The 24,979-nt window shown below is 37.9% G+C and overlaps 1 protein-coding gene across 4 annotated transcripts in view; it reads right to left on the bottom strand.

Moving 5' to 3' along the window:
* Positions 1-24,979, bottom strand: part of C2CD3 (C2 domain containing 3 centriole elongation regulator) — a 159,325-nt gene that overhangs the window by 107,329 nt on the left and 27,017 nt on the right. For 2 of the 4 annotated variants that reach the window (XM_057507226.1, XM_057507225.1), the window contains exons 4-7: positions 16,077-16,300; positions 15,263-15,495; positions 5,513-5,645; positions 4,918-5,046 (exon numbers count right to left, since the gene is read on the bottom strand). In XM_057507226.1, the coding sequence (XP_057363209.1) occupies positions 4,918-5,046; positions 5,513-5,645; positions 15,263-15,495; positions 16,077-16,300 (719 nt within the window). Of the gene's footprint in view, positions 1-4,917; positions 5,047-5,512; positions 5,646-15,262; positions 15,517-16,076; positions 16,301-24,979 lie in introns of those variants that run through there. The other 2 variants (XM_057507228.1, XM_057507227.1) reach the window with 2 other exon arrangements.

Below are 24,979 nucleotides of genomic sequence, written 5' to 3'. Positions count from 1 at the left end.
GATGCAAAACCTGGGGTGCTAGATGGGTATACAAGTTCCTTTGTGTGAGCTATTAAGAGACTTGGCTTTATTATTGGAGTGGGCTGGAGGGAGAAGGCATGAGAGGTATCCACCAGCTTCCATGGTCTCTGGGGAAGATTGCAGTCATCCCCTAGATACCTGATAAATTAGAAGGCTGGCCTTCAGACAGCAGCTTTTAAAGTATGTAGATAAATCTTTCAGAGAAAGACTGGGAGATGGGTAATTTTGCCAGCTCCATCAATGCTAAGCTCTGGAAGATAGCCAGTTAAGAATTGCTTCTTTGGGTCTTGCAGTTCATAGCAGGATCCAGGGCCCCATTCCTTGGGCAGCAGCCATAAACGCAGAGTCAGATGTCTGTATAAGCTCATTCCAGGGACATACTAGAGATTTGACAGCGGCTGGGGGTGGGGGTAGGGAGTAGTGTCCATTAGCTTCCCCTGTGTCTGGGGAGGATCACAGCTACTCCCTAGAACCTGCTGAATTAAAGGCCTAGTCCTCAAGCAGCAGCTTTTAAAGTATGCAAATAAACCTCTTTCAGGGCAAGACAGGCAATTCTGCCTGCTCCCACTGTGCTAAGCCCTGGGGGAAAAGTCATGGTGAGTACTCACATGATCATTAAGAATTACTTCTTTGTTTGCCATAGTCTTGTGAGTCTCGTGGACCCAAGAGCAAGGTGTTGTGGGGACGCATCTCTCCGGGGAGACTTAAAAGTTGGGGCACTTGATGTGGGATCCAAATCCTTTGCTTCTCATGGAGAAGCTAGGAGTTGGGAGTTCCCTCCTCACCCTATGGCACTGTGTTGGGGGTGGGGTTTATGGTGACAGAGTGCCTTAGCCTTTTCCAGCCCTTTCAATGGTATTTTCTCATTCATCTGATGTGTAGAGGTTGTTTACTTACTTTCTGGATATCTTTCAGAGGGAACTGCTCTGTGTGTAGCTGTACATTTGTTAGGTAGAAAGACAGACATGAGCTGGGTGGACAGATAAAGCCAGTAAAGACCACTAAAAGGGACTCAAAGAATTAACCAGATAAAACCAGTCAGAAACGACTCACAGAATTAATCAGTTAATTAGTTGAAGTGCAAAGGGGAGAGAAATGGGACACGGGTCATGCCACTGTAAAATCTACTTAGCCTGTGAAAAAGGCCCATCTTATTTCTTTAACTTAATCTATATGTTGTTCTTCCTCTTCTTCCAGTCACTAAATCAAGTAACTTTGTAACCAAGACAGGAGATAGACTTCCAAAGTGTAAATGAACCTATGTGGATAAAGAATGCCAAGATGAAGATCAACACAGTCACCTAAATAACTCTGCTCTTAAGACAAAACTTAAAGGAATTATAAATCACCTATATACATCATCTCTTATGCTGACCCCTACCCAAAAAGCCCTCTAACACCCCAGACCCTAAACCTTTAAGCATGCCTCCTCCCTGAGGTTGCCTGGACTTGCCTTTCTTTGAATGTGTCACTCTGTTCTATTCCAGATAAGTAGGGAGGTGCTACTGAGAGCTCTGATCGGGGCTTCCAAGTTCCTATTGCCAGGGTGACCCGACAGGGCTGCAGTTGTAAGATCACGGTCTTTAGTAGTGTGGGTAAATTGTAATATTTCCAGAATATCTCGCCTGGCTCTAGTACATTTGCGTATCAATAGGCATTTAGAGGTGGAAAGAAGTATGGCTTTAGTGCATTTGCATCATTCCTCAGGGGTGGAGAGAAGTTCATCACCATATCAGTGGGTAATTACCTGGGCAAGGAGGGTTTATCTGTACCCAAGAGGTGAGGGGAGAGCCAGTTTTCCTTCTGCTGGAGCAGGAAAGAGAGAAGGGCCTGGACTGCAGTTTGTAAGCAATAAATGTGTTTTAAAGTTTATTTCTCCCTTTGACTGATTTTGGTTTTTAGAGGTATTTTGCCCAGGGATTTCCTCTCCCCAGACTTAAAAAGTAGCCTGCCTGAAAATCTCCTTTCTTTGCTTTTGGGAAGTTCTCAGAACATAATCTTACTCCATCTAGTGCTCTGCAGCTCCCCTCCAAATCTTGGGGTGGTAAGGACTTAGTTCCCACACTGTGCAGATTTTCAAGCAGACACTGGTTACCAGGTGAACCTGGCTTTAGGAGTTGGCAAGGGATTTGCCCCATGCTGAGCAGTTCAATGAGCTTCCCTTTCTCCCTCTGTTCTTCCTTGCCCTCTGCTGCCGGCAAAACAGCTGTCATTCCATTATTATCACTTTAATTAATTCCTTCTTCACCTTTGACTCTGACTTCCCTGAGTCTCCGAACCGAATTCTTTCCCGACACATTCAGTGTGAACATAAGAGAAGGGGAGCTCAGAAGCCTCCTAGGTCACCATCTTGATCAGTATCTGATGTCATTCCAATTCCTGATATTGTATATATGATCTTTTTTTCTTTTTCACTTTTCTGAAAGCTTTTAAGATTTTTGAAAATATTGAAAATTTTTGTATTTTGAGAATTCATGATTGTGTACCTTGGTGTTTTTTTTTTTTTCATTCACTGTGCTGTATATTCTTGATCTTATTTTTTTAAAGTAGCTTTATTTGGAAGTAATTCACAGAACATAAAATTAGCCCATTTAAAGTGAGCAATTCCAGTTTTTAGTATATTTACAAATATGAACAGCCATCACCACAGTCAATTTTAGAACATTTTCACCACCTCAAAAAAATAAACTCTGTATCCTTTAGCTACTACCACTTACCTCACTCCATCACACCATCACACCCAGACCTAAGGAACCACTGATCTCTCTAAAGATTTGCCTATTTTGTATATTTTGTACATTTCATGTACACTGAATCATAAAACATGTACTCTTATGTGACTGGCTTCTTTCATTTAACATGATATTCTTCTCAAGGTTCATCCATGCTATAGCATTAGTACTTTATTCTTTTTTATGGCCAAATAATACTCCATTATATGGCTATATCATTTTTAAAAAATCCATTTATCGTCTGATGCACATATTTTACTATTATGAATAATGCTGTTAAGGAAATTCATGTACATGTATTACATGGACTTATGTTTTCATTTCCCTTGGGTATATACCTAGGAGTTGAATTCCTGGGTCATATGGTAACTCTATGTGTCTAACAGTTTAAGAAACTGAAAGACTATATGACTCCTTTGTTCTTACTGGCGCCCAGCTGTTGACTCCAAAGTGGCTGTACCATTTTACACTGCTATCAGCAGTGGTGGGGTGAGGGTTCCAAATTTTTCACATCCTTACCAACACTTATTTGACTTAGATTCTAAAATCCTAGTAGGTATGAAGTGGTATTGCATTGTTGTTTTGATTTGCATTTCCCTGAAAACTAATGGTGTCAACATCTTTTCATGTCCATATTAGCCATTTGACTATCTCCTTTGGAGAAATCTCTACTTAGATCCTTTGCCTATATTTTTAATTGGATTATTTATCCCTTAATTATTAAGTTGTATGAGTTCTTAATATATGTCTTTAATCAGATATAAGATTTGCAAATATTTTCTCCCATTGTGTGATCATCTTTTTACTATCTTAACAGTGTCCTTTGAAGCACAAAACATTTTAAATTTTGATTTTTTTGTTGCTTGTGCTTTGGGTATTATATTTAATATATTTGGCATTATATCTCTATATAACATCCAGATATTATTGTATCTAATATATAAACATATCTATATGTTTTCAAATCCTAGGTAATAAAGATTTACGTCTGTTTTTTTCTAAGAGTTTTACAGTATTGGCTCTTCCATTTAGTTATTTGGTCCACTCTGAGTTAACTTTTTGTATATGGTTTGAGATAATGGCCCAACTTCAGTTTTTCCCATGTGGCTAGCCAGCTAGCTGTCCCAGGCCTATTTGTTGAAAAGATCATATCTTCCCCACTGAATGGTCTTAACACTTCTGTTGAATTCCAGTTGACCACAGATACATGGATTTATTTCTAAACTCCAATCTATTCTATGACTTGTATGTCTGTCCTATGCCAGTACCAAATGACCTGATACTATTGCTTTGTAGTAAGTTTTAAAATAAGGAAGTGTGAATCCTTTTACTTTTTTTCTTTTTCAAGACTTTTTTTTTTCTGGCTATTCTGGGTCCCTTGCAATTTCATAGAACTTTTAGAACCATCTTCTCAATTTCTACAAAGAAGTTAGCTGCAATTCTGACAGGGATTGTACTGAACCATGAATGTAAGATTTTTTACTATTTATTTAGATCTTCTTTGATTTCTTTCAATAAAGTTTGCAGTTTTCAGAGTTCATGTTTTATAAATCTTTGGTTAAATTTATTCCCAAGTATTTTATTCTTATCAGTACTGTAAGTGGAATTTTCTTAATTTCATTTTTGGATTGTTTATTGAAAGTATATAGAAATACAACAGACATTTGCATGCTGATCTTGTACCCTGCAATCTTCCTGAATTTATTAGTTCTGATAGTTTTTTAGTGGATTTTTTAGATTTTATACATACCACATCTTGTCATCTGTGAATATAGTTTTACTACTTCCTTTCCAATTTGGATCCCTTTTACTTTTTTTCCCTACCTAATTATGCAGGCCACAAAGTTAGTAAGAGGTCCCAAATTTCAACTTCTATCTCTTTAAAAAATCCATGCTCTTTTCATTATATCCTGCTAACTTTGGTGTTAGGATAGAGTTGGGAGATGTAAAGGTGGATTGGGGAGACCATTCTGGTAAATGAAGCTAAGAATGAAAGGCTAAAGACTGGATTTTTATTTAGTAGGTAATAAATAATGACTTTTATTAGTATGCAGTGATTAAGGGAATGACTTGGCTATTCTTAGGAATTGTTGCTTCAGGAAGATAAATCTGTTAACAATGTACACAATGAATTGGATGAAGAAAGTGAGTTAAGAATTCTTACCTGCCCAAGAGCAGCTGTATGGCCCTGTTATTAGCTTTTGTATCATGCTTCCAAGATGTATTCTCAGTTGAAGGGAGGAGGTGATCTTCAGTGTGGTCTTTAAATTGATTCTTAGACAAGGCTTTGATTCTAAGGTGTGGAAAGATATACTGAATGGTTAACATGGGAAAAATGTAAATCAGAATTAATTTACCTAAGAGATAGTACATAGAGTTGGTTTAACATGGAAAATTTAATACAGCTTTAGACTTAACTGCCTTAAATACATATACAACTTTACAACTTTCAAGGCCCTTTACTATTTTTAGAATCTCATATAACTTCTAAAAAAGGAGGAGGAGAGAATATTGCAATTTTATATGTAAGCATGCTGATTCAGAGGGGGTAAAGAATTTAGCTATTTACATATTTAACAAGTGACAATGCCAGGTCTAGATTTTGAGTATCTTAATTCCTGTTTAGGCTTCTTTTCTACCATATTAAGAATTATTTGTTGAACATTTCCAAGATTATCTAGTCTGTAACTTGATGAAAACAAAAGCTAACAGCTATTAAGAAATGAACTGTTAGGGTTCATGCTTATCTTGTAACTTACTGTATTGATGCTCTATGAAAATCTTCTTTCCTAGGAGGATGAACTTCATCCAACAACATGCTAGTATCTGGGCTTGATTTCATTGTAGAAATCACCATGGCATTACGTAGTTTATTGCCTTGTTCTAACAGAGCTGAAGAGGGAAAAGGAACACAGAAAGTCTAAAATCAAACAAATACTTGCAATATTTAGCACCTTCCTTCTACCATAGGACTCACCATAGTGTACTATAATGGCCTACTTGTCTACCTTTCCCCCAGCTCAAAAACTCCTTGAGGACATTCACTTTACAATAAATGTTTACTGAACTTCTATTATGTGGACTGCTTTAGATGCTGGCATTATTATAGCAGGGAATGAAGTCTCTATTCCAGAGACTGACCTCTTTGTGGGAGTCACAGTATGTATTCACTGATTTTTCCAACTGGTGTTTGCACATAATAAGGTTAATGATATCTATATATATTATTTTTGTATCCAGATACCTTACTGAATTCTCTTATTATTTGTAAGAGTTTTGGTGGCATTATTATTCAAGAAACACTAATATCTATCTATATCAGCTAAACTTTTAGGAACCATGGTGATCATCTATTCCAAATGTATACTTTTATGGATGAAGAAAAGGATGCCAAAAAATTTCTATGATTCATCTGAGATCATAAAGCAAGGTTAATAGAAAAGTCAGGATGGGTCGGAAAAAGATGGCAGAGTAGGAAGGCACAGCAGAAACCTCCTCTCACAAAGACATAAAGGAAGAAAGTATAGCAAATACAACTAAACCTGAAAATGACCTGAAGACTGGAAAACAGACCACTTACACTTGGGAAGAAGAGAAGACCACACAGAAAAGGGTAAAGTGGCAGAGTTGAAATTGAGCAGAATGCAAGCCCTTCCTCCATTCCAGCCCATAGGAGGGAGGAGGAGAAGAGAGTGGGGAGAGGACAGATACCCAGAAATTCTGTACACCTGGCCCTGGAGATCTGCTCCAGGAGTGCAAATCCACATTACCTTGGGTTCTGATGATTAGCAGGGCTGAACACCAGGGAAATTTTGAATGCTCTGGAAGGCTGAGACTTCAGCCACTGGTCATCCTCCACTGGTCCCACTGAGACCCAAAGCAGAGATGGCAGTTTGAAAGATTGCCACCAGTGGAAAGGATGTCAGAGGGTGAGAATTGGATGGTGCTTTCTCCTCAAGAGAAAGGGCAGGTAGACATCTACCTAGTCTTCCCTTGGCCCAACAGGCTGGGAACTCTTGGAAGCCCCAGATGCTCTGGCCCCCTTACTGGTAAGTCAGCCCCAAAGTATCCCCTACGTGCACTGCCAGGGAGCCGACCCACTTGGCCCAGCAGCAGCATCAGACTTAGCTGCCTGGCAGGCAGAGGGAGACTCTCCCAGTTTTCTTGGCTCTGTTTCAGCCCAACTGGGGAGGTGTCAGCAGGAGCCAGCTCCAAGAGCTCCTTTCTCCCTGCAGGTGTCCAAGCCTGGTGCTGCGCATCCTGCCCTGCCCCAGAGCCACACAATGGGCCCCACCCACCCCATTAACCCTGAAGCTCAGCCAACACTGCAGGTCAGGGAGAGGGAGGCCCCATCCACAGCGATTCTAGCAGAGACGTCTGCTCTGATCACAAAGGTGGCTAAGGCAAACTGCTGGTGCAGACTCGGACCACTACCAGTAGATAGACAGAAAGGTGGCCCTGTCCATTGCACATCAACAGCACCTGGGGCTCCTTCAAAGTGGAACCAGGACTGGAGAGAGCACCATAAGATGCCTCCTTCATAAAGCTATTACTCTCTAGGCCAGGAAGCATAGCAGACCCATCTAATACAAAGGAAGAAACACAGAAATCCTGACAAAATGAGGAGGCAGAGAAGTGTGTTTCAAACAAAACTACAGGACAAGACACCAGAAAGAGGCCTAAATGAAACAGAGATCATGGATCTTCTTGATAAATATTTCGAAGTAAAAGTTTTAAATATGCTCACTGATTTGCACAAAAGTATTAAAGATCTCAGGGAGGACTTCAACAAAGAGAAAAAAGAGTCAAAAAAGAGCAGCTCAGAGCTGAAGAATACAGTAACTGAAATGAAATATACAATGGAGGGAATGAATAGTAGATTACTGCAAGTAGATGAGAGAGTCAGTGGGATGGAAATTAGAGAACAGAAACACAAAGAAGCCAAGGAAGAGAGAGAAAAAAGAATCACTAGGAATGAAAGAATGATAAGAAAGCTGTGTGACCAATCCAAACAAAACAACATTTGCAAAACAGGGATACAAGAAGGAGAAGAGAGAGACAAAGGGATAGAAAGTCTCTTTGAGGAAATAATTGTGTCCGAGAAAACAGACACTCAGGTGTTGGAAGCACAGAGAGCCCCTAACAAAAGGAACCCCAGGAAGACAACACCAGCACATATAATAATTAAAATGGCAAAGATTAAGGATAAGGAGAGAGTACTGAAAGCAGCCAGAGAGAGAAAAAAATTACTTGTAAAGGAAACCCCATCAGGCTATCAAGCAGATTCCTCAGAAGAAAATTCACAGGCCAGAATGCAAAGTCATGAAATATTTAATGTATTGAAGCAGAAGGACCTTCAACCAAGAATTCTCTATTAAGCAATATTATCATTTAAATTTGAAGTGGGGATTAAACAATTTCCAGATAAATGAAGGCTCAAAGAATTTATAACAATCAAACCAGTGTTACAGGACATGTTAAGTTCTGGGACTGCTGTAGATGGAAATGTTCCTAAGATTAAATTATTTTCATCAGCGAAATTAAAGGTAGTAGACCAATTAATTACCAAGTAAGTTAGAAATTAAAAGTAGCAAAACCAACTATATACAAAATCAATCAAGAGATACTCAAAAAATGCAGATTATGACATCTAATACATAAAGTGTGGAGAAGGAAGGAGAAGGAAAAAGTTCTTTTAGATTGCATTTGAAATAAGAGAAATCAGCAAACAATATAGATAGACTGTTATATAGTCAGGAAGCTCTCCTTGAACTTTTGGTACCACAAACTTAAAACCTATAATAGATACACAAAAAATTTAAAAAAGAGAAATCCAACCACAATGCTAAAGAAAACCATCAAATAACAAGAGTATAAAAGAGGAAGAAAGGAACAGAGAGGAGCTAAAACACAAAAACAAAAACCAGAAAACAATTAATAAAATGTCAATGAGTATGTATCTATCGAAAATCACCTTAAATGTAAATGGACTGAATGCACCAATCAAAAGACATAGAGGGGCAGACCCATCTACATGCTGCCTACAAGAGACTCATTTCAGACCCAAAGACATACACAGACTGGAAGTGAAGGGATGGAAGAAGGTATTTCATGCAAATAATAGGAAGAAAAAATCAGGAGTAGCAGTACTTACATCAGACAAAATAGATTTCAAAACAAAGAAAGTAATAAGAGACAAAAAAAGCATAGTGATAAAGGGATCTGTCCAACAAGAGGATATAACCATTATAAATATCTAAGCACCCAACATAGGTGCATCTATATATGTAAAACTAAAACTAACACAATTAAAGGGGGAAATAGATTACAACACAGTCACTGTAGGAGACTTTAACACACCACTCACCTCAAAAGACAGATCAACCAGGCAGAAAATAAATAAGGAAACAGAGGCACTGAACAATACATTAGATCAAATGGACTTCATAGACATCTACAGAACATTCCACCCAAAAGCATCAGGGTACACATTTTCCTCAAGTGTACAAGGAATGTTCTGAAGAATAGATCATATACTAGACCAGAAAAAGAGCCTCAATAAGTTCAGAAAGATTGAAATTGTACCAAGCAACTTCTCAGACCACAATGGTATGAAACTAGAAATAAATTCCACAGAGAAAACAAAAAAGCCTACAAACACATGCAGGCTAAACAATATGCTTCTAAATAATCAGTAGATCAATGACTGAATTAAAACAGAAATCAAGCAATACATGGAGACAAATGAAAACAAAAACACAGCAGCCCAAAATCTGTGGGAGGTGAAAAAGTCAGTTCTAGAGGAAAGTACATAGCACAATCCCAAATAAACAGTTTGAAATCACAATTAAAGAAACTAGAGAAAGAAGAACAAATGAAGCCCAAAGTCAGTAGGAGGGACATAACAAGATCAGAGCAGAAATAAAGGAAATAGAGAAGAGCACAACAATAGAGAAATCAATGAAACCAGGAGCTGGTTCTTTGAGAAAATAAACTAAATAAACACCTAGCCAGAGTTATCAAGAAAAAAAAAGTGTACACACATAAACAGGATCAGAAATGAAAAAGGAATAATCACAATGGATACCAAAATATACAAAGAATTATTAGAGAATACTATGAAAAATTATACACCAATAACCTAGATAAACTAGAAGAAATGGAATACTTCCTAGAAAAATACAACCTTCCAAGGCTGACCCAGGAAGAAACAAAATCTGAACAGACCAATTACCAGCAAAGAAATTGACCTGGTAGTAAAAAAAAACTCCCCCAAAACAAACATTCCATATCCAGATGGCTTCACAGCCAAATTCTACCAAACATTTAAAGAGCTAATACCCATCCTTCTTAAAGTATTCCAAAAAGTAGAAGAGGAGGGAATACTTCCAAACTCATTCTATGAGGCCAGCATCACTCTAATACCAAAACGAGACAAAGATACCACACACAAAAAGAAAATTACAGTCCAATATCCCTGATGAACACCGATGCAAAAATCCTCAATAAAATATTAGCAAACGGAATTAAAAAATACATCAGAAAAGAACATCCATCACGACCAAGAGGGATTTATTCTAGAAATGCAAGATTGGTACAATTTTTGTAAATCAGTATCATACACCACATTAAAAAAAGAAGGATAAAAAGCACATGATCATCTCAATAGATGCTGAAAAAGCATTTGACAAAATTCAACATTCATTCATGGTAAAAACTCTCAACAAAATGAGTATAGAGGATACATACCTCAACATAATAAAGGCCTATATGACACACCCACAGCCAACATCATACTTAATAGCGAAAAGCTGAAAACTTTTCCTCTAAGGTCGGGAAAAAGACAAGGATGCCCACTGTCACCACTTTTATTTAAGATAGTACTGGAGGTGCTAGCCACAGCAATCAGACAACACAGAGATAAAAGGCATCCAAACTGGTAAGGAAGAAGTTAAACTCTATTTGCAGATGACATGATATTATACATAGAAAGCCCTAAAGAATCCACCCCAAAACTACTGGAACTAATAACTGAATTCAGCAAAGTTGGAGGATACAAAATTAATACACAGAAATCTGTTGCGTTCCTATATGCTAAAAATGACCTAGCAGAAAGGGAATTCAGGAAAATATCTCCACTTACAATTACATCAAAAGAATACAATACCTAGGAGTAAAACTAACCAAGGAGGTAAAAGACCTATATACTCTGAAAACTCAAGACACTCATTAGAGAAATTAATGAAGAAACCAATAAATGGAAATCTATCCTTTGTTCATGGATAGGAAGAATTAATATTGTCAAAATGGCCATCCTGCCCAAAGCACTTTACAGATTCAGTGCAATCCCTATCAAAATACTGACAGCATTCTTCAATGAACTAGAACAAATAGTCCTAAAATTCATATGGAACCTCAAAAGACCCTGAATAGTCAAAGCAATCCTGAGAAAGAAGAACAAAGCTGGAGGGATTATGCTCCCTATTTCAAGCTTTACTACAACACTACAGTAATCAAAACAATTTGGTACTGGAACAAGAACAGACCCATAGATCAATGGAACAGAACAGAGAGTCCAGTATAAACACAAGCATATATGGTCAATTAATATACAATAAAGGAGCCATGAATATACAGTGGGGAAAAGACAGCCTCTTCAACAACTGGTATTAGCAAAACTGGACAGTTACATATAAGAGAATGAAACTGGATTACTGTCTAACTACACACACAAAAATAAACTAAAAATGGATAGAAGACCTGAATGTAAGTCATGAAACCATAAAATTCTTAGAAGAAAACATAGGCAAAAATCTCTTGAATACAACCATGAGCAATTTTTTCCTGGACACATCTCCTTGGCCAAGGGAAACAAAATGAAAAATGAGTAAGTGGGACTACATCAAACTAAAAAGCTTCTGAACAGCAAATGACACCATCAGTAGAACAAAAAGATAGCCTACTGTATGGGAGAATATATTCGTAAATGACTCATCTGATAAGGGGTTAACATCCAAAATATATAAAGAACTCGTATGTCTCAACACCCAAAAAACAAATAACCCGATAAAAAAATGGAAGGAGGACCTGACCAGATACTTTTCCAAAGAACAAATACAAATGGCCAACAGGGACATGAAGAGGTTCCATGTCCCTAACCATTAAGGAAATGTAAATTAAAACCACAATGAGATAGCTATCACCTCACACTGGTTAGAATGGCCACTATCCAAAAGGTAAGAAACAACAAATGATAGCAAAGAGGTGGAGAAACAGGAACCCTCCTATGCTGTTTGTGGGAATGTAAAATTGTGCAACTGCTGTGGAAAGCAATATGGAGTCTCTTCAAAAAGCTAAGAACAGAAATACCATTTGACACAGAAATTCCACTACTAGGAATTTACTGAATGAAAACAAAATCCCTGATTTGAAAAAGATATATGCACCCCTGTGTTTATTGCCACACTGTCTGCAAAGCCAAGATAAGGATGTAACCTAAGTGTCCACCAATAGATGAATGGATTAAGAAGATGTGGTACATATACACAATGAAATATTATTTTGCCATAAAAAGAAAAAGAAATCCTGCCATTTGCAACAACACGGGTAGAACTAGAGGGTATTATGCTCAATGAAATAAGCCAGATGGAGAAAGACAACTACCATATGATTTCACTTATTTGTGGAATATAAAAACAAAGCAAAACAGAAGGCACAAAACAGCAATAGACTAACAGACACTGAGATGTGACTAGTGGTTACCAAGGCAGAGGGGTTGGGACAGGTGCACGGGGGAAGGGTGGGGAATAAATGGGCACAATAATTCACAATCACAATATAAGTTGATCAGGGGAACTCTTGAACCACTGTTCAAGGTTGCACATTTGCAACCAACATAAGATTGTATATTAACGATACTTTAATAAAAAAAAAGAAAATGGTAATAGGTACTTCAGATACTTACCAAAAACAAGTTTTAAAAAAGAAATAAACATTGAGGAGAACTAGTAGAACAAATGTAAACACAGGTGGTCCACTTGTTTGGCCTCCTAGTGGTTTCACTGGTGAAACAGCCATTCTGCATAAGGCTTCTCTGAAGTCTAAGACATAGTAACAAAACATCTCTTCCCTTCTCAAGAGGAAGCTGATACCTATACTCTAAGAGCTGTCATGGCACCTGTCTGCACCTCAATTCAATAATGATTTCCTGAACACAAAGGAAGGGCACTCAGGTGAGTTCAGGACAACTGTTTCCCTTGTTTATTTCCTACATGCTGTGGGAACAGCCCCTGCTAATAACCAGAAGGAGGTATACAGCTTCTGTTTTTTGTTCCAACTCCTTTCTATCTTTCTAAACCCCAACTTTTAAAAGCAGAGTATGCAGTGTTTTATAAATAGCAGCTGGTTGACTAATTTAGCTCTATACCCCCTTTTCTATAATGTCAGTACATGAAGATCAGGAAGATAATTAGGTTTATGTATTTGTTATATTCCTCCCATGGCCTCAGCTCTAGATCTACTTACTAAAGTGGCCCACTTAATCTGAGTCCTCCAGAAATTTGTGGTTGGAAGGGACCTTTTAAGATTGTATCTATTTGATGATTTAATCTAATCTGTAAGAGTCCCATAAGAAGGTAATTGAGCCTGTGCTTGACCATTTCAGGTAATGTAAAATTCACTACTTCTCGAAGCTGTCTTTCCCATTTCTACACAGGTTGGACTATTAAATCAGGCTGAGTCACAGTCTGTCTTGTTTTATCTTTAAACCCACTCCTTCTAGCAACTCTTATGGAAGAGGTTGCACATTGGCAGACCACAGGTTGTATGTGGCGTATTTTGTTTGGCTTGAAGAGTTGGCCAGCACAGTCTTGATTAAAAAAAAAAAAGCAGGCTTTGGTAAACAATACACCTACAGTAGGATGAAGCAGAGGAGTTTGCCTTAGAGTTTAAGACAATAATGAACTGGAGCTGAGGAGCTGCTGTCCCCTTTGACAGGACAGGAGCTTCCTAACTCTGAGCCTGTGTCTCCATTTTAAAAGGGGGATAACAATCCCTACCACACTTGGTTTTTGTAAGATTACATGTGTAAGACTTGGCACAATAGCCAGCACATAATGAATGCTCAATAAATGGTAGCTGTTTTTTGGGGGCTAAGTATCTCTTGGTGGTCCCTTCATCAGCCTAGTTACTGTCCTTAGAAGGAACTCAACTTTTTTAGATCTTTCATGGTACCTTCTTAATGAAGTCCTCCTTTGCCAACCTATAGAAAACTAATGTCCCCTCCTCTTCCTTTCCTTGTTCATTTTTTCTCACTGCCATTATTAGCATCTAATACTAATACTAACACTAATACTAATACTAATACTAATATTAACACTAATACAGTATTAGAACATCTAATACTATATACTTATCTAATTATTGGTCTTCCCACCTAGAATATAAGATCCATAAGACAGGAGTTTGTGTATTTTTTAAAAATTTATTTAAACTGTTGATTCCTGACACCTGAAAGAGAGACAGACATTTGATAGATGCTCAATAAGCAACTGCTTAAGAGTGAACAAGTATCTTTCTGAAAGTTGGTGCCCAGGGTTCAGGTGTTAGCTGTTAAGTGCTGAGTATAGTGAGACAACTTTCTTGTTAACTGTAGCCTAGAACTGCATTAAAAACTCAAGTTAATAGATTATAATCAGAGTATGTTTTTAAAAATAGGGGATCACAGACATTCCAGCAGAGAAAACAGAATGTCTTTCTTTAAAAAAAAAAAATTCCTTGCTAATGTAAATTATGTACCTAAATCATTACTTAAAAGACTTTTCTACTAATGCTGCAGATATTCTACTTTGGAAATTTTACTTGTGAGAATGGAGACAAATTCCTGTCATGCTCTTGATGTTACAGATATATATGTTTGCCCTTATAGTGTAATGTACAGTACTTCAGTTGCCTTGATAATATCACTCCCTAACATGAGGTAATCGACCTAGTTCCTATCTGCTTTTTTATTTCAGTATAAGCCCTTATTTAAGTAAACTGACTTCTTTCTACTTCTCTTTGCGAGTCATATATAATTCCCAGGCTTAAGATCAGAAGTTGCTGTGCACTGAATGTTCCCAGTGAGACCAACAGTTTTCAGAATGTGAAATGGACTTAACACTAGCTTCTGCAGTGATAAAAGAGCTAATGATGAGACAAAAACCTTATCTGCCTTGAATAATTTAGGAAAAGTAAGGACTAATATTTTTCTATGATACAGGCTTTCTTCTCATATCCAGGTACATTTTCAATGGTTCCTTTACCAAGCCTACAATTTTAAGTACCTAGTAATTATTTAGAAGTAACTCAGTGGCTTAATACAGCTGCTGTTAAATGGTGAAAGATTCTTAACTCACTTTTATTTGATTATTTAGTTCAAACATAAGTCTTGCTTCTTTTTGTAGGCTGGCTAACAAGCAAAGTAATCCCAATAAATATAGCTTAGTCTCAGCTCACAAATACATACATACCTGAAAGAAGGTCCTGGGTAGGAGGGATGTTTGAAGAAAAGCATGAGTCACTGTGACTCTTGGCAACTGTTCTAATTTGAGGCTGGAATTCAGAACTGTTAAGAAGGGACATCTGCTTCTGTGGGGCTTTGTCTTTCAGAGTCATGGCCTCTGAATTAAGATGGTGCTGTAGTCCAAAGAAAGAGTCCTTTATTGTATCAGAGTTCTCTGCAAAGTGCAAGCGGTCCTTTCCCCTGTTTTAAAATAAAGGAGAACTTCAGCAGTACATTATCCATTATAGTAATATTCCACTTTGTCAGAGACAGAAAGTGGATCAGAGATTTAGAGCAGTATAGCTTAGACTTTGTAAATATGTTTTTCATCACCTAAATGAAATAAATAACAGATGATTTACTTACTGTTGTATGGTTGTGACTAAAGTGAGACAATGAAATAAAGAGCTCAATGCTAAGCCTGACACAAAGCAAATCAGAATCTATTTCTCTTACTCTATTCTGTTTCACAAAATACTGCCTTTGCCTCTTCCCCCTCAAGGACATCTATCATGGCTTCTGTATATGGCTTAAGCATATTTATTTATCTGTATGTTGGCATCCCCATCAGATTGTAAGCAGTCCCCAAAAATGAGAATTATGTCTTATTAATTTGTATGCCCAGTGCCTGGTGCTGGACACCAGGAACACAGTGGGTACTTAACAGTTATTTGCTGAATGAGTGACTGACTACCTTTAGTCTTTTACCCAACACAAACTTAAGACAAATTATGAGTACAGCGAGAGTAAGCTGACAGAGTGGTATAAGGTGGGGTAATTACCGTGGAGTTGTTGATCTACTACTGTTAGATGCTAACTCTTTTCCATCGATTTTGGTGGTAGGTACCCTATGAGGCCTTGATGGAACCAGAAACTGGGTACTGCTGGGTTCAGTATATTCCCTGAATCCCTGCTTGGATAAAAGCACATTTTCTGTCTTATCAGTGGTAGGAAGAGGACTGTAGCTATCATAAGTTTCTGACAGAGGCTCCAGGGCAAGTGAGACCTGAAAAAGACATGTAATATATCAGAAATTTTCTTTAGCATTGATCACTAATTTTAAGACTCCTGGCTTAATATAAATTAATGGTCCCCATTCCTGCCTACCTCAGAAGCCTCATCTCAAATGTGCTCTCCTCCTCAATCCCTCTCTCCTAAATAGACCAATTATTTAGGGCTCTCTAAGTGTACCTTACATCCCATTTCCTCATGCCTTTATATATGCAATTTCCTCTAGCATTACTCCTCTGTGAAATCTTCTTCATGTCTTGGTAGAGATGTCATGGTCACTCCCTTCTTCTTTATTTTTTTTTCTTATTCTGTATCTGTCCATATCAATATAACCATCATTTATTGAAAACTTTACTAAGGCCAGCTGTGCTAGGTTCCTCACACAGAGATGCTCATGAGATGATAAAACTCTGTCAGGAAAGTGTATTATCCTAGTTGAAGATGACATGTGATAGGAAATTATGTGTTAGGATGAAAAGCTTTAAGGTATCAAAATTCTCTTATGGATGGTAAAATTTATAAAAGAATGTCTAATGAATGCAGCAAAACTTGTGAGTAATAGTTTATACATATGTAGTTCTAATTAAAATGATAGGTGCTCAAAATGTTAGTGATATGGCTGCAAGATCACCAAGTGCATTGAGTAAAAATGTTAATTAGTGGAATTATTTTTTGTAGCTGATGAGAATACAGATGAAAATAACTCCCTGAGCTGAGCTTATTTGAAAATTTTGATGTAAGTGAAAAACTTCTGGACAAGATGCTCATGACAAATTATCAAGGAAATGGTATTTCTCCAAATTGAGAAAAGTCTTGAAAAGTTTAATAAAGACTGATGACAATGAATGATGCTCTTGCAATGGTCTTTGTTGACAATGGATTTGTTTCAAAATTTAAATATAAAATGGCAACACTTTGCCAAGACACAGAACACAGAACCCTGAAACCATACACTATCATTTTTACTTTGTTTAAAAAGCTGAAAGTTTAAACAACACATGTATATAATAACATGACTTAAATAAACTCCTATGCTCAGTGTTTTGCTTGATAAACTAAATGAACACGCAGGATGGCAGCCTGTTTCTACTACACAAGTACTAGGTGGCTTAAGGCTCAGTATAGCGCTAAATACTTTTGAGCCTGGGGTAAAATAAATCTCCTGGTTTGTTTTCCAAGGAGAAATCCCAGCCTCAGATCACCAGCAGATATGATTAGATACAGGGTCATTTTAACTGACATTACAGGCTGCGTAAATAATTCAATTACAGATCTGCAAGTGCATTCACAAGGAACCATATAATATGTGACTCAATTTATTCATTCATGGATGATTATATCTTTTGGGAAATTTATATGGCAGGAAGCGATCTGTCCTACTTTTCTACATTTTTCTATGCTGAAATAGGATTTCCTGAAATAAAAGTGATGGCATGAATACATTCCTAAAATTGCAGAGCTAAAGACCGATACACCAAAATATTTTTTTGATTAAAACTTTATGAAAAGCAGCACTGTTTGATTTACTTTTCTAAGCATGTACTGAAAGTGTCACATAGGGAAGTTAATGCAGGGCAATATATATAATACTTGGATTACATACATTTGAGAATCTTAAATTTTACAGATATTTTTGGAGTAATACCCTATAAAAACAATTGTGTCAAAATTCTACCTTTGGAAATACATGTTTGCAAATGGTTATTTTGTTATGAAACCAAATGAAAACTAAATCTTACTCAAATAAGTGGTTTTAAAATGTAATGCCAAGGAGCCAAGATGGCGGCATGAGTAGAGCAGCGGAAATCTCCCAAAACCATATATATCTTTGAAAATACAACAAATACAACTATCCTAAAAGAGAGACCAGAAGATACAGGACAACAGCCAGGCTACATCTACATCGGTGAGAAACCAGTGCCTCATAAAGGGGGTAAGAACAAGCCGCGGCCCAGTGGGACCCGAGCGCCCTCCACCCTAGCTCCCAGCAGGAGGAGAGGAGTCAAAGAGGGGAGGGAGAGGGAGCCCAGGACTGCTAAGTACCCAGCCCTAGACATCCGCACTGGGAGCGCAGACATACAGTGCGTGGTGTGCTGGATATTAGGGGAATGGGACAGTAACACCTGTGAGCGAGTCCCCACAGCCGGAGCCCCTGGGACAAAAGGAAAGCAAGTGCTCTTTGAAAGTCTTCAAGGGACAGGAGACCCACAGCTGGACAGAAGCTTCCCGGTGCACTCAGCCCATTAGCTGGAAATCCGGGGGAACTCTGGGCACCCTAACCCCCTGAGCGGCAGTGCAGTTTGGAGGCCCCTCATGGCGATAAATAGACTCCCACCCATTCCCCCTCCGGCGCAGACCTGCCATAGTGGAGCAGCAGCCTGAGGCCAGCCACACCCACAGCAGCCGCCTGGGCCAGATTTAGAGGCCCCATCTCTGTGCAGCTGCCCAGCAGAAGCCACTAGGGGTCACTGTTCTCACAGGAGAGGAAGGCCACAAACCAGCAAGAAGGGACGGTCTCCCAGCCGACACACATGCCAACTCCCTACAACTACCTCTATGGCCATGAAAAGCCTGAAGAATTTGATCCAGAACAGAATCACACAGACGTCCTCCCTTGAGAGGGAACCTGGGGAGACAGATCTAACCAATCTTCCTGAAAAAGAATTCAAAATAAAGGTCATAACCATGCTGATGGAGCTGCAGAGAAAAATGCAAGAGCTAATGGACAAAGTAGGGAGGGCGACTACAGAAACAAAACAATCTCTGGAAGGACTTAAAAGCAGCATGGACAAGATGCAAGAGACCATTGATGGAATAGAAACCAGAGAACAGGAACACAGAGAAGCTGAGGCAGAGAGAGATAAAAGGATTTCCAGGAATGAAACAATATTAAGAGAACGGTGTGACCAAATCAAACGGAACAATATCCGCATTATAGAGGTACCAGAAGAAGAAGAGAGAGAAAAAGGGATAGAAAGTGTATTTGAAGAAATAATTGCTGAAAACTTCCCCAAAACGGGGGAGGAAATAGTGGCACAGACCACGGAAGCACACAGAACTCCCAACAGAAGGAACCCAAGGAGGACAACACCAAGACACATAATAAATAAAATGACAAAGATCAAGGACAAGGACAGAGTTTTAAAGGCAGCTAGAGAGAGGAAAAAGGTCACCTACAAAGGAAAACCCATCAGGCTATCATCAGACTTCTCAACAGAAACCCTACAGGCCAGAAGAGAATGGCATGATATATTTAATGCAATGAAACAGAAGGGCCTTGAACCAAGAATACTGTATCCAGCATGATTATCATTTAAATATGAAGGAGGGATTAAACAATTCCCAGACAAGCAAAAGTTGAGGGAATTTGCCTCCCACAAACCACCTCTACAGGGTATTTTAGAGGGACTGCTCTAGATGGAAGCACTCTTAAGTCTAAATAGATGCACCAGAGAAAATAAAATCACAGCAAAGAAAGCAGACCAATCAAATACTAACTATATAAAGGCAAAAAAAATCAACTACCCACAAAAGAAGTGAAAGGAAACACAAAAGAGCACAGAATAAAACACCCAACATATAAACAATGGAGGAAGAGGAATAAGAAGGGAGAAAAATAATCATCAGACACAGTTTATAATAGCTCAATAAGCGAGTTAAGTTAGACAGTAAGATAGTAAAGAAGGTAACCTTGAACCTTTGGTAACCACGAATCTAAAGCCTGAAATGGCAGAAAGTACATATCTTTCAATAATCAAGCTAAATGTAAATGGAATGAATGCACCAATCAAAAGACACAGACTAACAGAATGAATAAAAAAGTAAGACGCATCTATATGCTGCTTACAAGAGACTCACCTCAAACCCAAAGACATACACAGACTAAAACTCAAGGGATGGATAAAGATATTTCATGCAAACAACAGGGAGAAAAAAACAGGTATTGCACTACTAGTATCAGACAAAATAGACTTCAAAACAAAGTCACAAGAGATAAAGAAGGACATAACATAATGATAAATGGGTCAGTTCAAAAAGAGGATATAGTCATTATAAATATATACAAACCCAATACAGGAGCACCAGCATATGTGAAACAAATACTAACAGAATTAAAGGAGGAAATAGAATGCAATGCATTCATTTTAGGAGACTTCAACACACCATTCACTCCAAAGGATAGATCCACCAGACAGAAAATAAGTAAGGACACAGAAGCACTGAACAACACACTAGAACAGATGGACCTAACAGACATCTATAGAACTCTACATCCAAAAGCAACAGGATACACATTCTTCTCAAGTGCACATGGAACATTCTCCAGAATAGACCCCATACTAGGCCACAAAAAGAGCCTCAATAAAGTCACAAAGACTGAAATTCTACGAACCAAATTCTCAGATCACAAAGGTATAAAACTAGAAATAAATTGCACAAAGAAAGCAAAAAGGCTCATAAACACATGGAGGCTTAACAACACGCTCCTAAATAATCAATGGATCAACGACCAAATTAAAATAGAGATCAAGCAATATATGGAGACAAATGACAACAACACAAAGCCCCATCTTCTGTGGGACGCAGTGAAAGCAGCTCTAAGAGGAAAGTATATAGGAATCCAGTCATATTTAAAGATGGAAGAACAGTCCCAAATGAATAGTCTAAAGTCAAATTATCAAAATTGGTAAAAGAAGAACAAATGAGGCCTAAAGTCAGCAGGAGGAGGGACATAATAAAGATCAGAGAAGAAATAAATAAAATTGAGAAGAATAAAACAATAGAAAAAAATCAATGAAACCAAGAGCTGGTTCTTCGAGAAAATAAACAAAATAGATAAGCCTCTAGCCAGACTTATAAAGAAAAAAGAGAATCAACACACATCAACAGAATCAGAAACGAGAAAGGAATAATCACGACAGCCCCCACAGAAACACAAAGAATTATTAGAGAATACTATGAAAACCTATATGCTAACAAGCTGGAAAACCTAGAAGAAATGGACAACTTCCTAGAAAAATACAACCTTCCAAGACTGACCAAGGAACAAACAGAAAATCTAAACAAAACAATTACCAGCAACTAAATTGAAGCAGTAATCAAAAAACTACCCAAGAACAAAACCCCCAGGCCAGATGGATTTAACTCGATATTTCATCACACATACAGAGAAGACATAATACCCATTCTCATTAAAGTTTTCCAAAAAACAGAAGAGAAGGGCACACTCCCAAACTCATTCTATGAAGCCAACATCACTCTAATACCAAAACCAGGCAAAGACCCCACCAAAAAAGAAAATTACAGACCAATATCCCTGATGAACATAGATGCAAAAATACTCAACAAAATATTAGCAAAACGAATTCGAAAATACACCAAAGGGATCATACACCATGACCAAGTGGGATTCATCCCAGAGGTGCAAGGATGGTACAACATTCGAAAATCCATCAGCATCATCCACCACATCAACAAAAAGAAGGACAAAAACCACATGATCATCTCCATGGATGCTGAAAAAGCATTCGACAAAATTCAACATCCATTCATGATAAAAACTCTCAACAAAATGGGTATAGAGGGCAAGTAACTCAACATAATAAAGGCCATATATGATAAACCCACAGCCAATATCATACTGAACAGCGAGAAGCTGAAAGCTTTTCCTCTGAGATCGGGAACAAGACAGAGATGCCCACTCTCCCCACTGTTATTCAATATAGTACTGGAGGTCCTAGCCACAGCAATTAGACAAAACAAAGAAATATAAGGAATCCAGATTGGTAAAGAAGAAGTTAAACTGTCACTATTTGCAGATGACATGATATTGAACATAAAAAACCCTAAAGACTCCACTCCAAAACTACCAGAACTAATATCGGAATTCAGCAAAGTTACAGGATACAAAATTAATACACAGAAATCTGTGGCTTTCCTATACACTAATAATGAACTAATAGAAAGAGAAATCAGGACAACAATTCCATTCACAATTGCATCAAAAAGTATAAAATACCTAGGAATAAACCTAACCAAGGAAGTGAAAGACCTATACCCTGAAAACTATAATACACTCTTAAGAGAAATTAAAGAGGACACTAACAAATGGAAAATCATCACATGCTCATGGATAGGAAGAATTAATATCGTCAAAATGGCCATCCTGCCCAAAGCAATCTACAGATTCAATGCAATCTCTATCAAAATACCAACAGCATTCTTCAAGAACTGGAACAAATAGTTCTAAAATTCATATGGAAACACCAAAGAGCCCGAATAGCCAAAGCAATCCTGAGAAGGAAGAATAAAGCGGGGGGGATCTCGCTCCCCAACTTCAAGCTCTTCTAGAAAGCCACAGTAATCAAGACAATATGGTACTGGCACAAGAACAGAGCCACAGACCAGTGGAACAGAGTAGAGACTCCAGACATTAACCCAAACATATACGGTCAATTAATATATGATAAAGGAGCCAGGGACATACAGTGGGGAAATGACAGTCTCTTCAACAGTTGGTGTTGGCAAAACTGAACAGCTACATGTAAAAGAATGAAACTGGATCACTGTCTAACCCCATACACAAAAGTAAATTTGAAATGGATCAAAGACCTGAATGTTAGCCATGAAACCATAAAACTCTTAGAAAAAAACATAGGCAAAAATCTCATGGACATAAACATGAGCGACTTCTTCATGAACATATCTCCCCGGGCAAGGGAAACAAAAGCAAAACTGAACAAGTGGTACTATGTCAAGCTGAAAAGCTTCTGTACAGCAAAGGACACCATCAACAGAACAAAAAAGCATCTTACAATATAGGAGATTATATTCATAAATGACAGATCCGATTAAGGGTGACATCCAAAATATAGAAAGAGCTCACGCTCCTCAACAAACAAAAAGCAAATAATCCAATTAAAAAATGGGCAGAGGAGCTGAACAGACAGTTCTTCAAAGAAGAAATTCAGATGGCCAACAGACACATGAAAAGATGCTCCACCTAAAGAGTCATCAGAGAAATGCAAATTAAAACCACAATGAGATATCACCTGACACAAGTAAGGATCGCCACCATACAAAAGACAAACAACAACAAATGTTGGCGAGGTTGTGGAGAAAGGGGAACCCTCCTACACTGCTGGTGGGAAGGTAAATTAGTTCAACCTCTGTGGAAAACAATATGGAGGTTCCTCAAAAAGCTCAAAATAGAAATACCATTTGACCCAGGAATTCCACTTCTAGGAATTTACCCTAAGAATACAGCAGCCCAGTTTGAAAAAGACAGATGCACCCCTATGTTTATCGCAGCACGATTTACAATAGCCAAGAAATGGAAGCAACCTAAGTGTCCATCAGTAGATGAATGGATAAAGATGTGGTACATATACATAATGGAATATTATTCAGCCATAAGAAGAAAACAAATCCTACTATTTGCAACAACATGGATGGAGCTAGAGGGTATTATGCTCAGTGAAATAAGTGAGGAAGAGAAAGACAAGTACCAAATGATTTCACTCTTATGTGGAGTATAAGAACAAAGAAAAACTGAAGGAACAAAACAGCAGCCGACTCACAGAACCCAAGAATGGACTAACAGTTACCAAAGGAAAAAGGACTGGGGAGGATGGGTGGGAAGGGAGGCATTGGGGGGGAAAAAGGAAGGGGGCATTACTATTAGCATGTATAATGTGGGAGGAGGCACCAGAAGGGCTGTGCAACACAGAGAAGAGAAGTAGTGATTCTACAGCGCCTTACTACGCGGACGGACAGTGAATGTAATGGGGTTTGTGTGGGGGCTTGGTGAAGGGGGCAGCCTAGTAAACATAATGTTCTTCATGTAACTGTAGATTAATGATACCAAAATAAAAAAAAATGTAATGCCCATCAAATATAAAATATCTGGTATTGACAACTTGGTACAGAAGTGAAAGTATCAAGTTTCTAGCCAAATCAAGGAATGGATTTCAAAAGAATTTATAATTAAGTATTTTCATTTTGTAAAATAATGAAAATTTGGCATTTTTAAAAAGTCAACTATATTTTTGGCAGTTGGTTTTCCTTAACATCCAGCCTACTTGACTCATTTGTTACTTTTGACATCTGATCTACACCAATAATGGAATATAACAAAGCTTCCTCTTTAAATTAGCTTGGTTTAATGATTTTTACTGTTAGTCGACCCATCTTGGCCCTCATTGTCATTCAGATTGTTCTAACTCCATAATCTCAGTTTCGGTTTAGTTACTACATATTTGTCTTCTTTTGGGTCTGACTGCACCCGATCTCTTTCACAGCAACACTGTAAAGCCACCTCTATTCCTTCATCTTCCAGTCTATGAGCTCAGCATCAACTTCACTTAACACTAGTCAGGAAGGATTCCATACTTAGCCAATTCGGTACTTTTCTTGGGGATAGCAAAGCAGTGGTATAACAAGAATTCCTTCACTCACTGCATGTTTTCTGTTTCTAAAGTTATTTTTAAATTATTATTATGCTCCCGAATAATTTAAAGAATAAATAGTTCTACAAGTTTGTTACAAAAAAACAAGTCCCATTTCCTGGAGAAAAAGATAGCGGTGTAAGAATTTATATGGAAATACAAAGTACCCAGAATAGACAAAATAACTGTCTAAACGAAAAAATTAGAGGGCTCAAACTATCTTATTT

Source organism: Manis pentadactyla, chromosome 9, assembly GCF_030020395.1.
Source record: "Manis pentadactyla isolate mManPen7 chromosome 9, mManPen7.hap1, whole genome shotgun sequence".
In the NCBI taxonomy this organism is placed as follows: domain Eukaryota; kingdom Metazoa; phylum Chordata; class Mammalia; order Pholidota; family Manidae; genus Manis; species Manis pentadactyla.
Note: the sequence above shows the minus strand (reverse complement) of the source record. Positions and strands in the feature narration are given on the sequence as shown.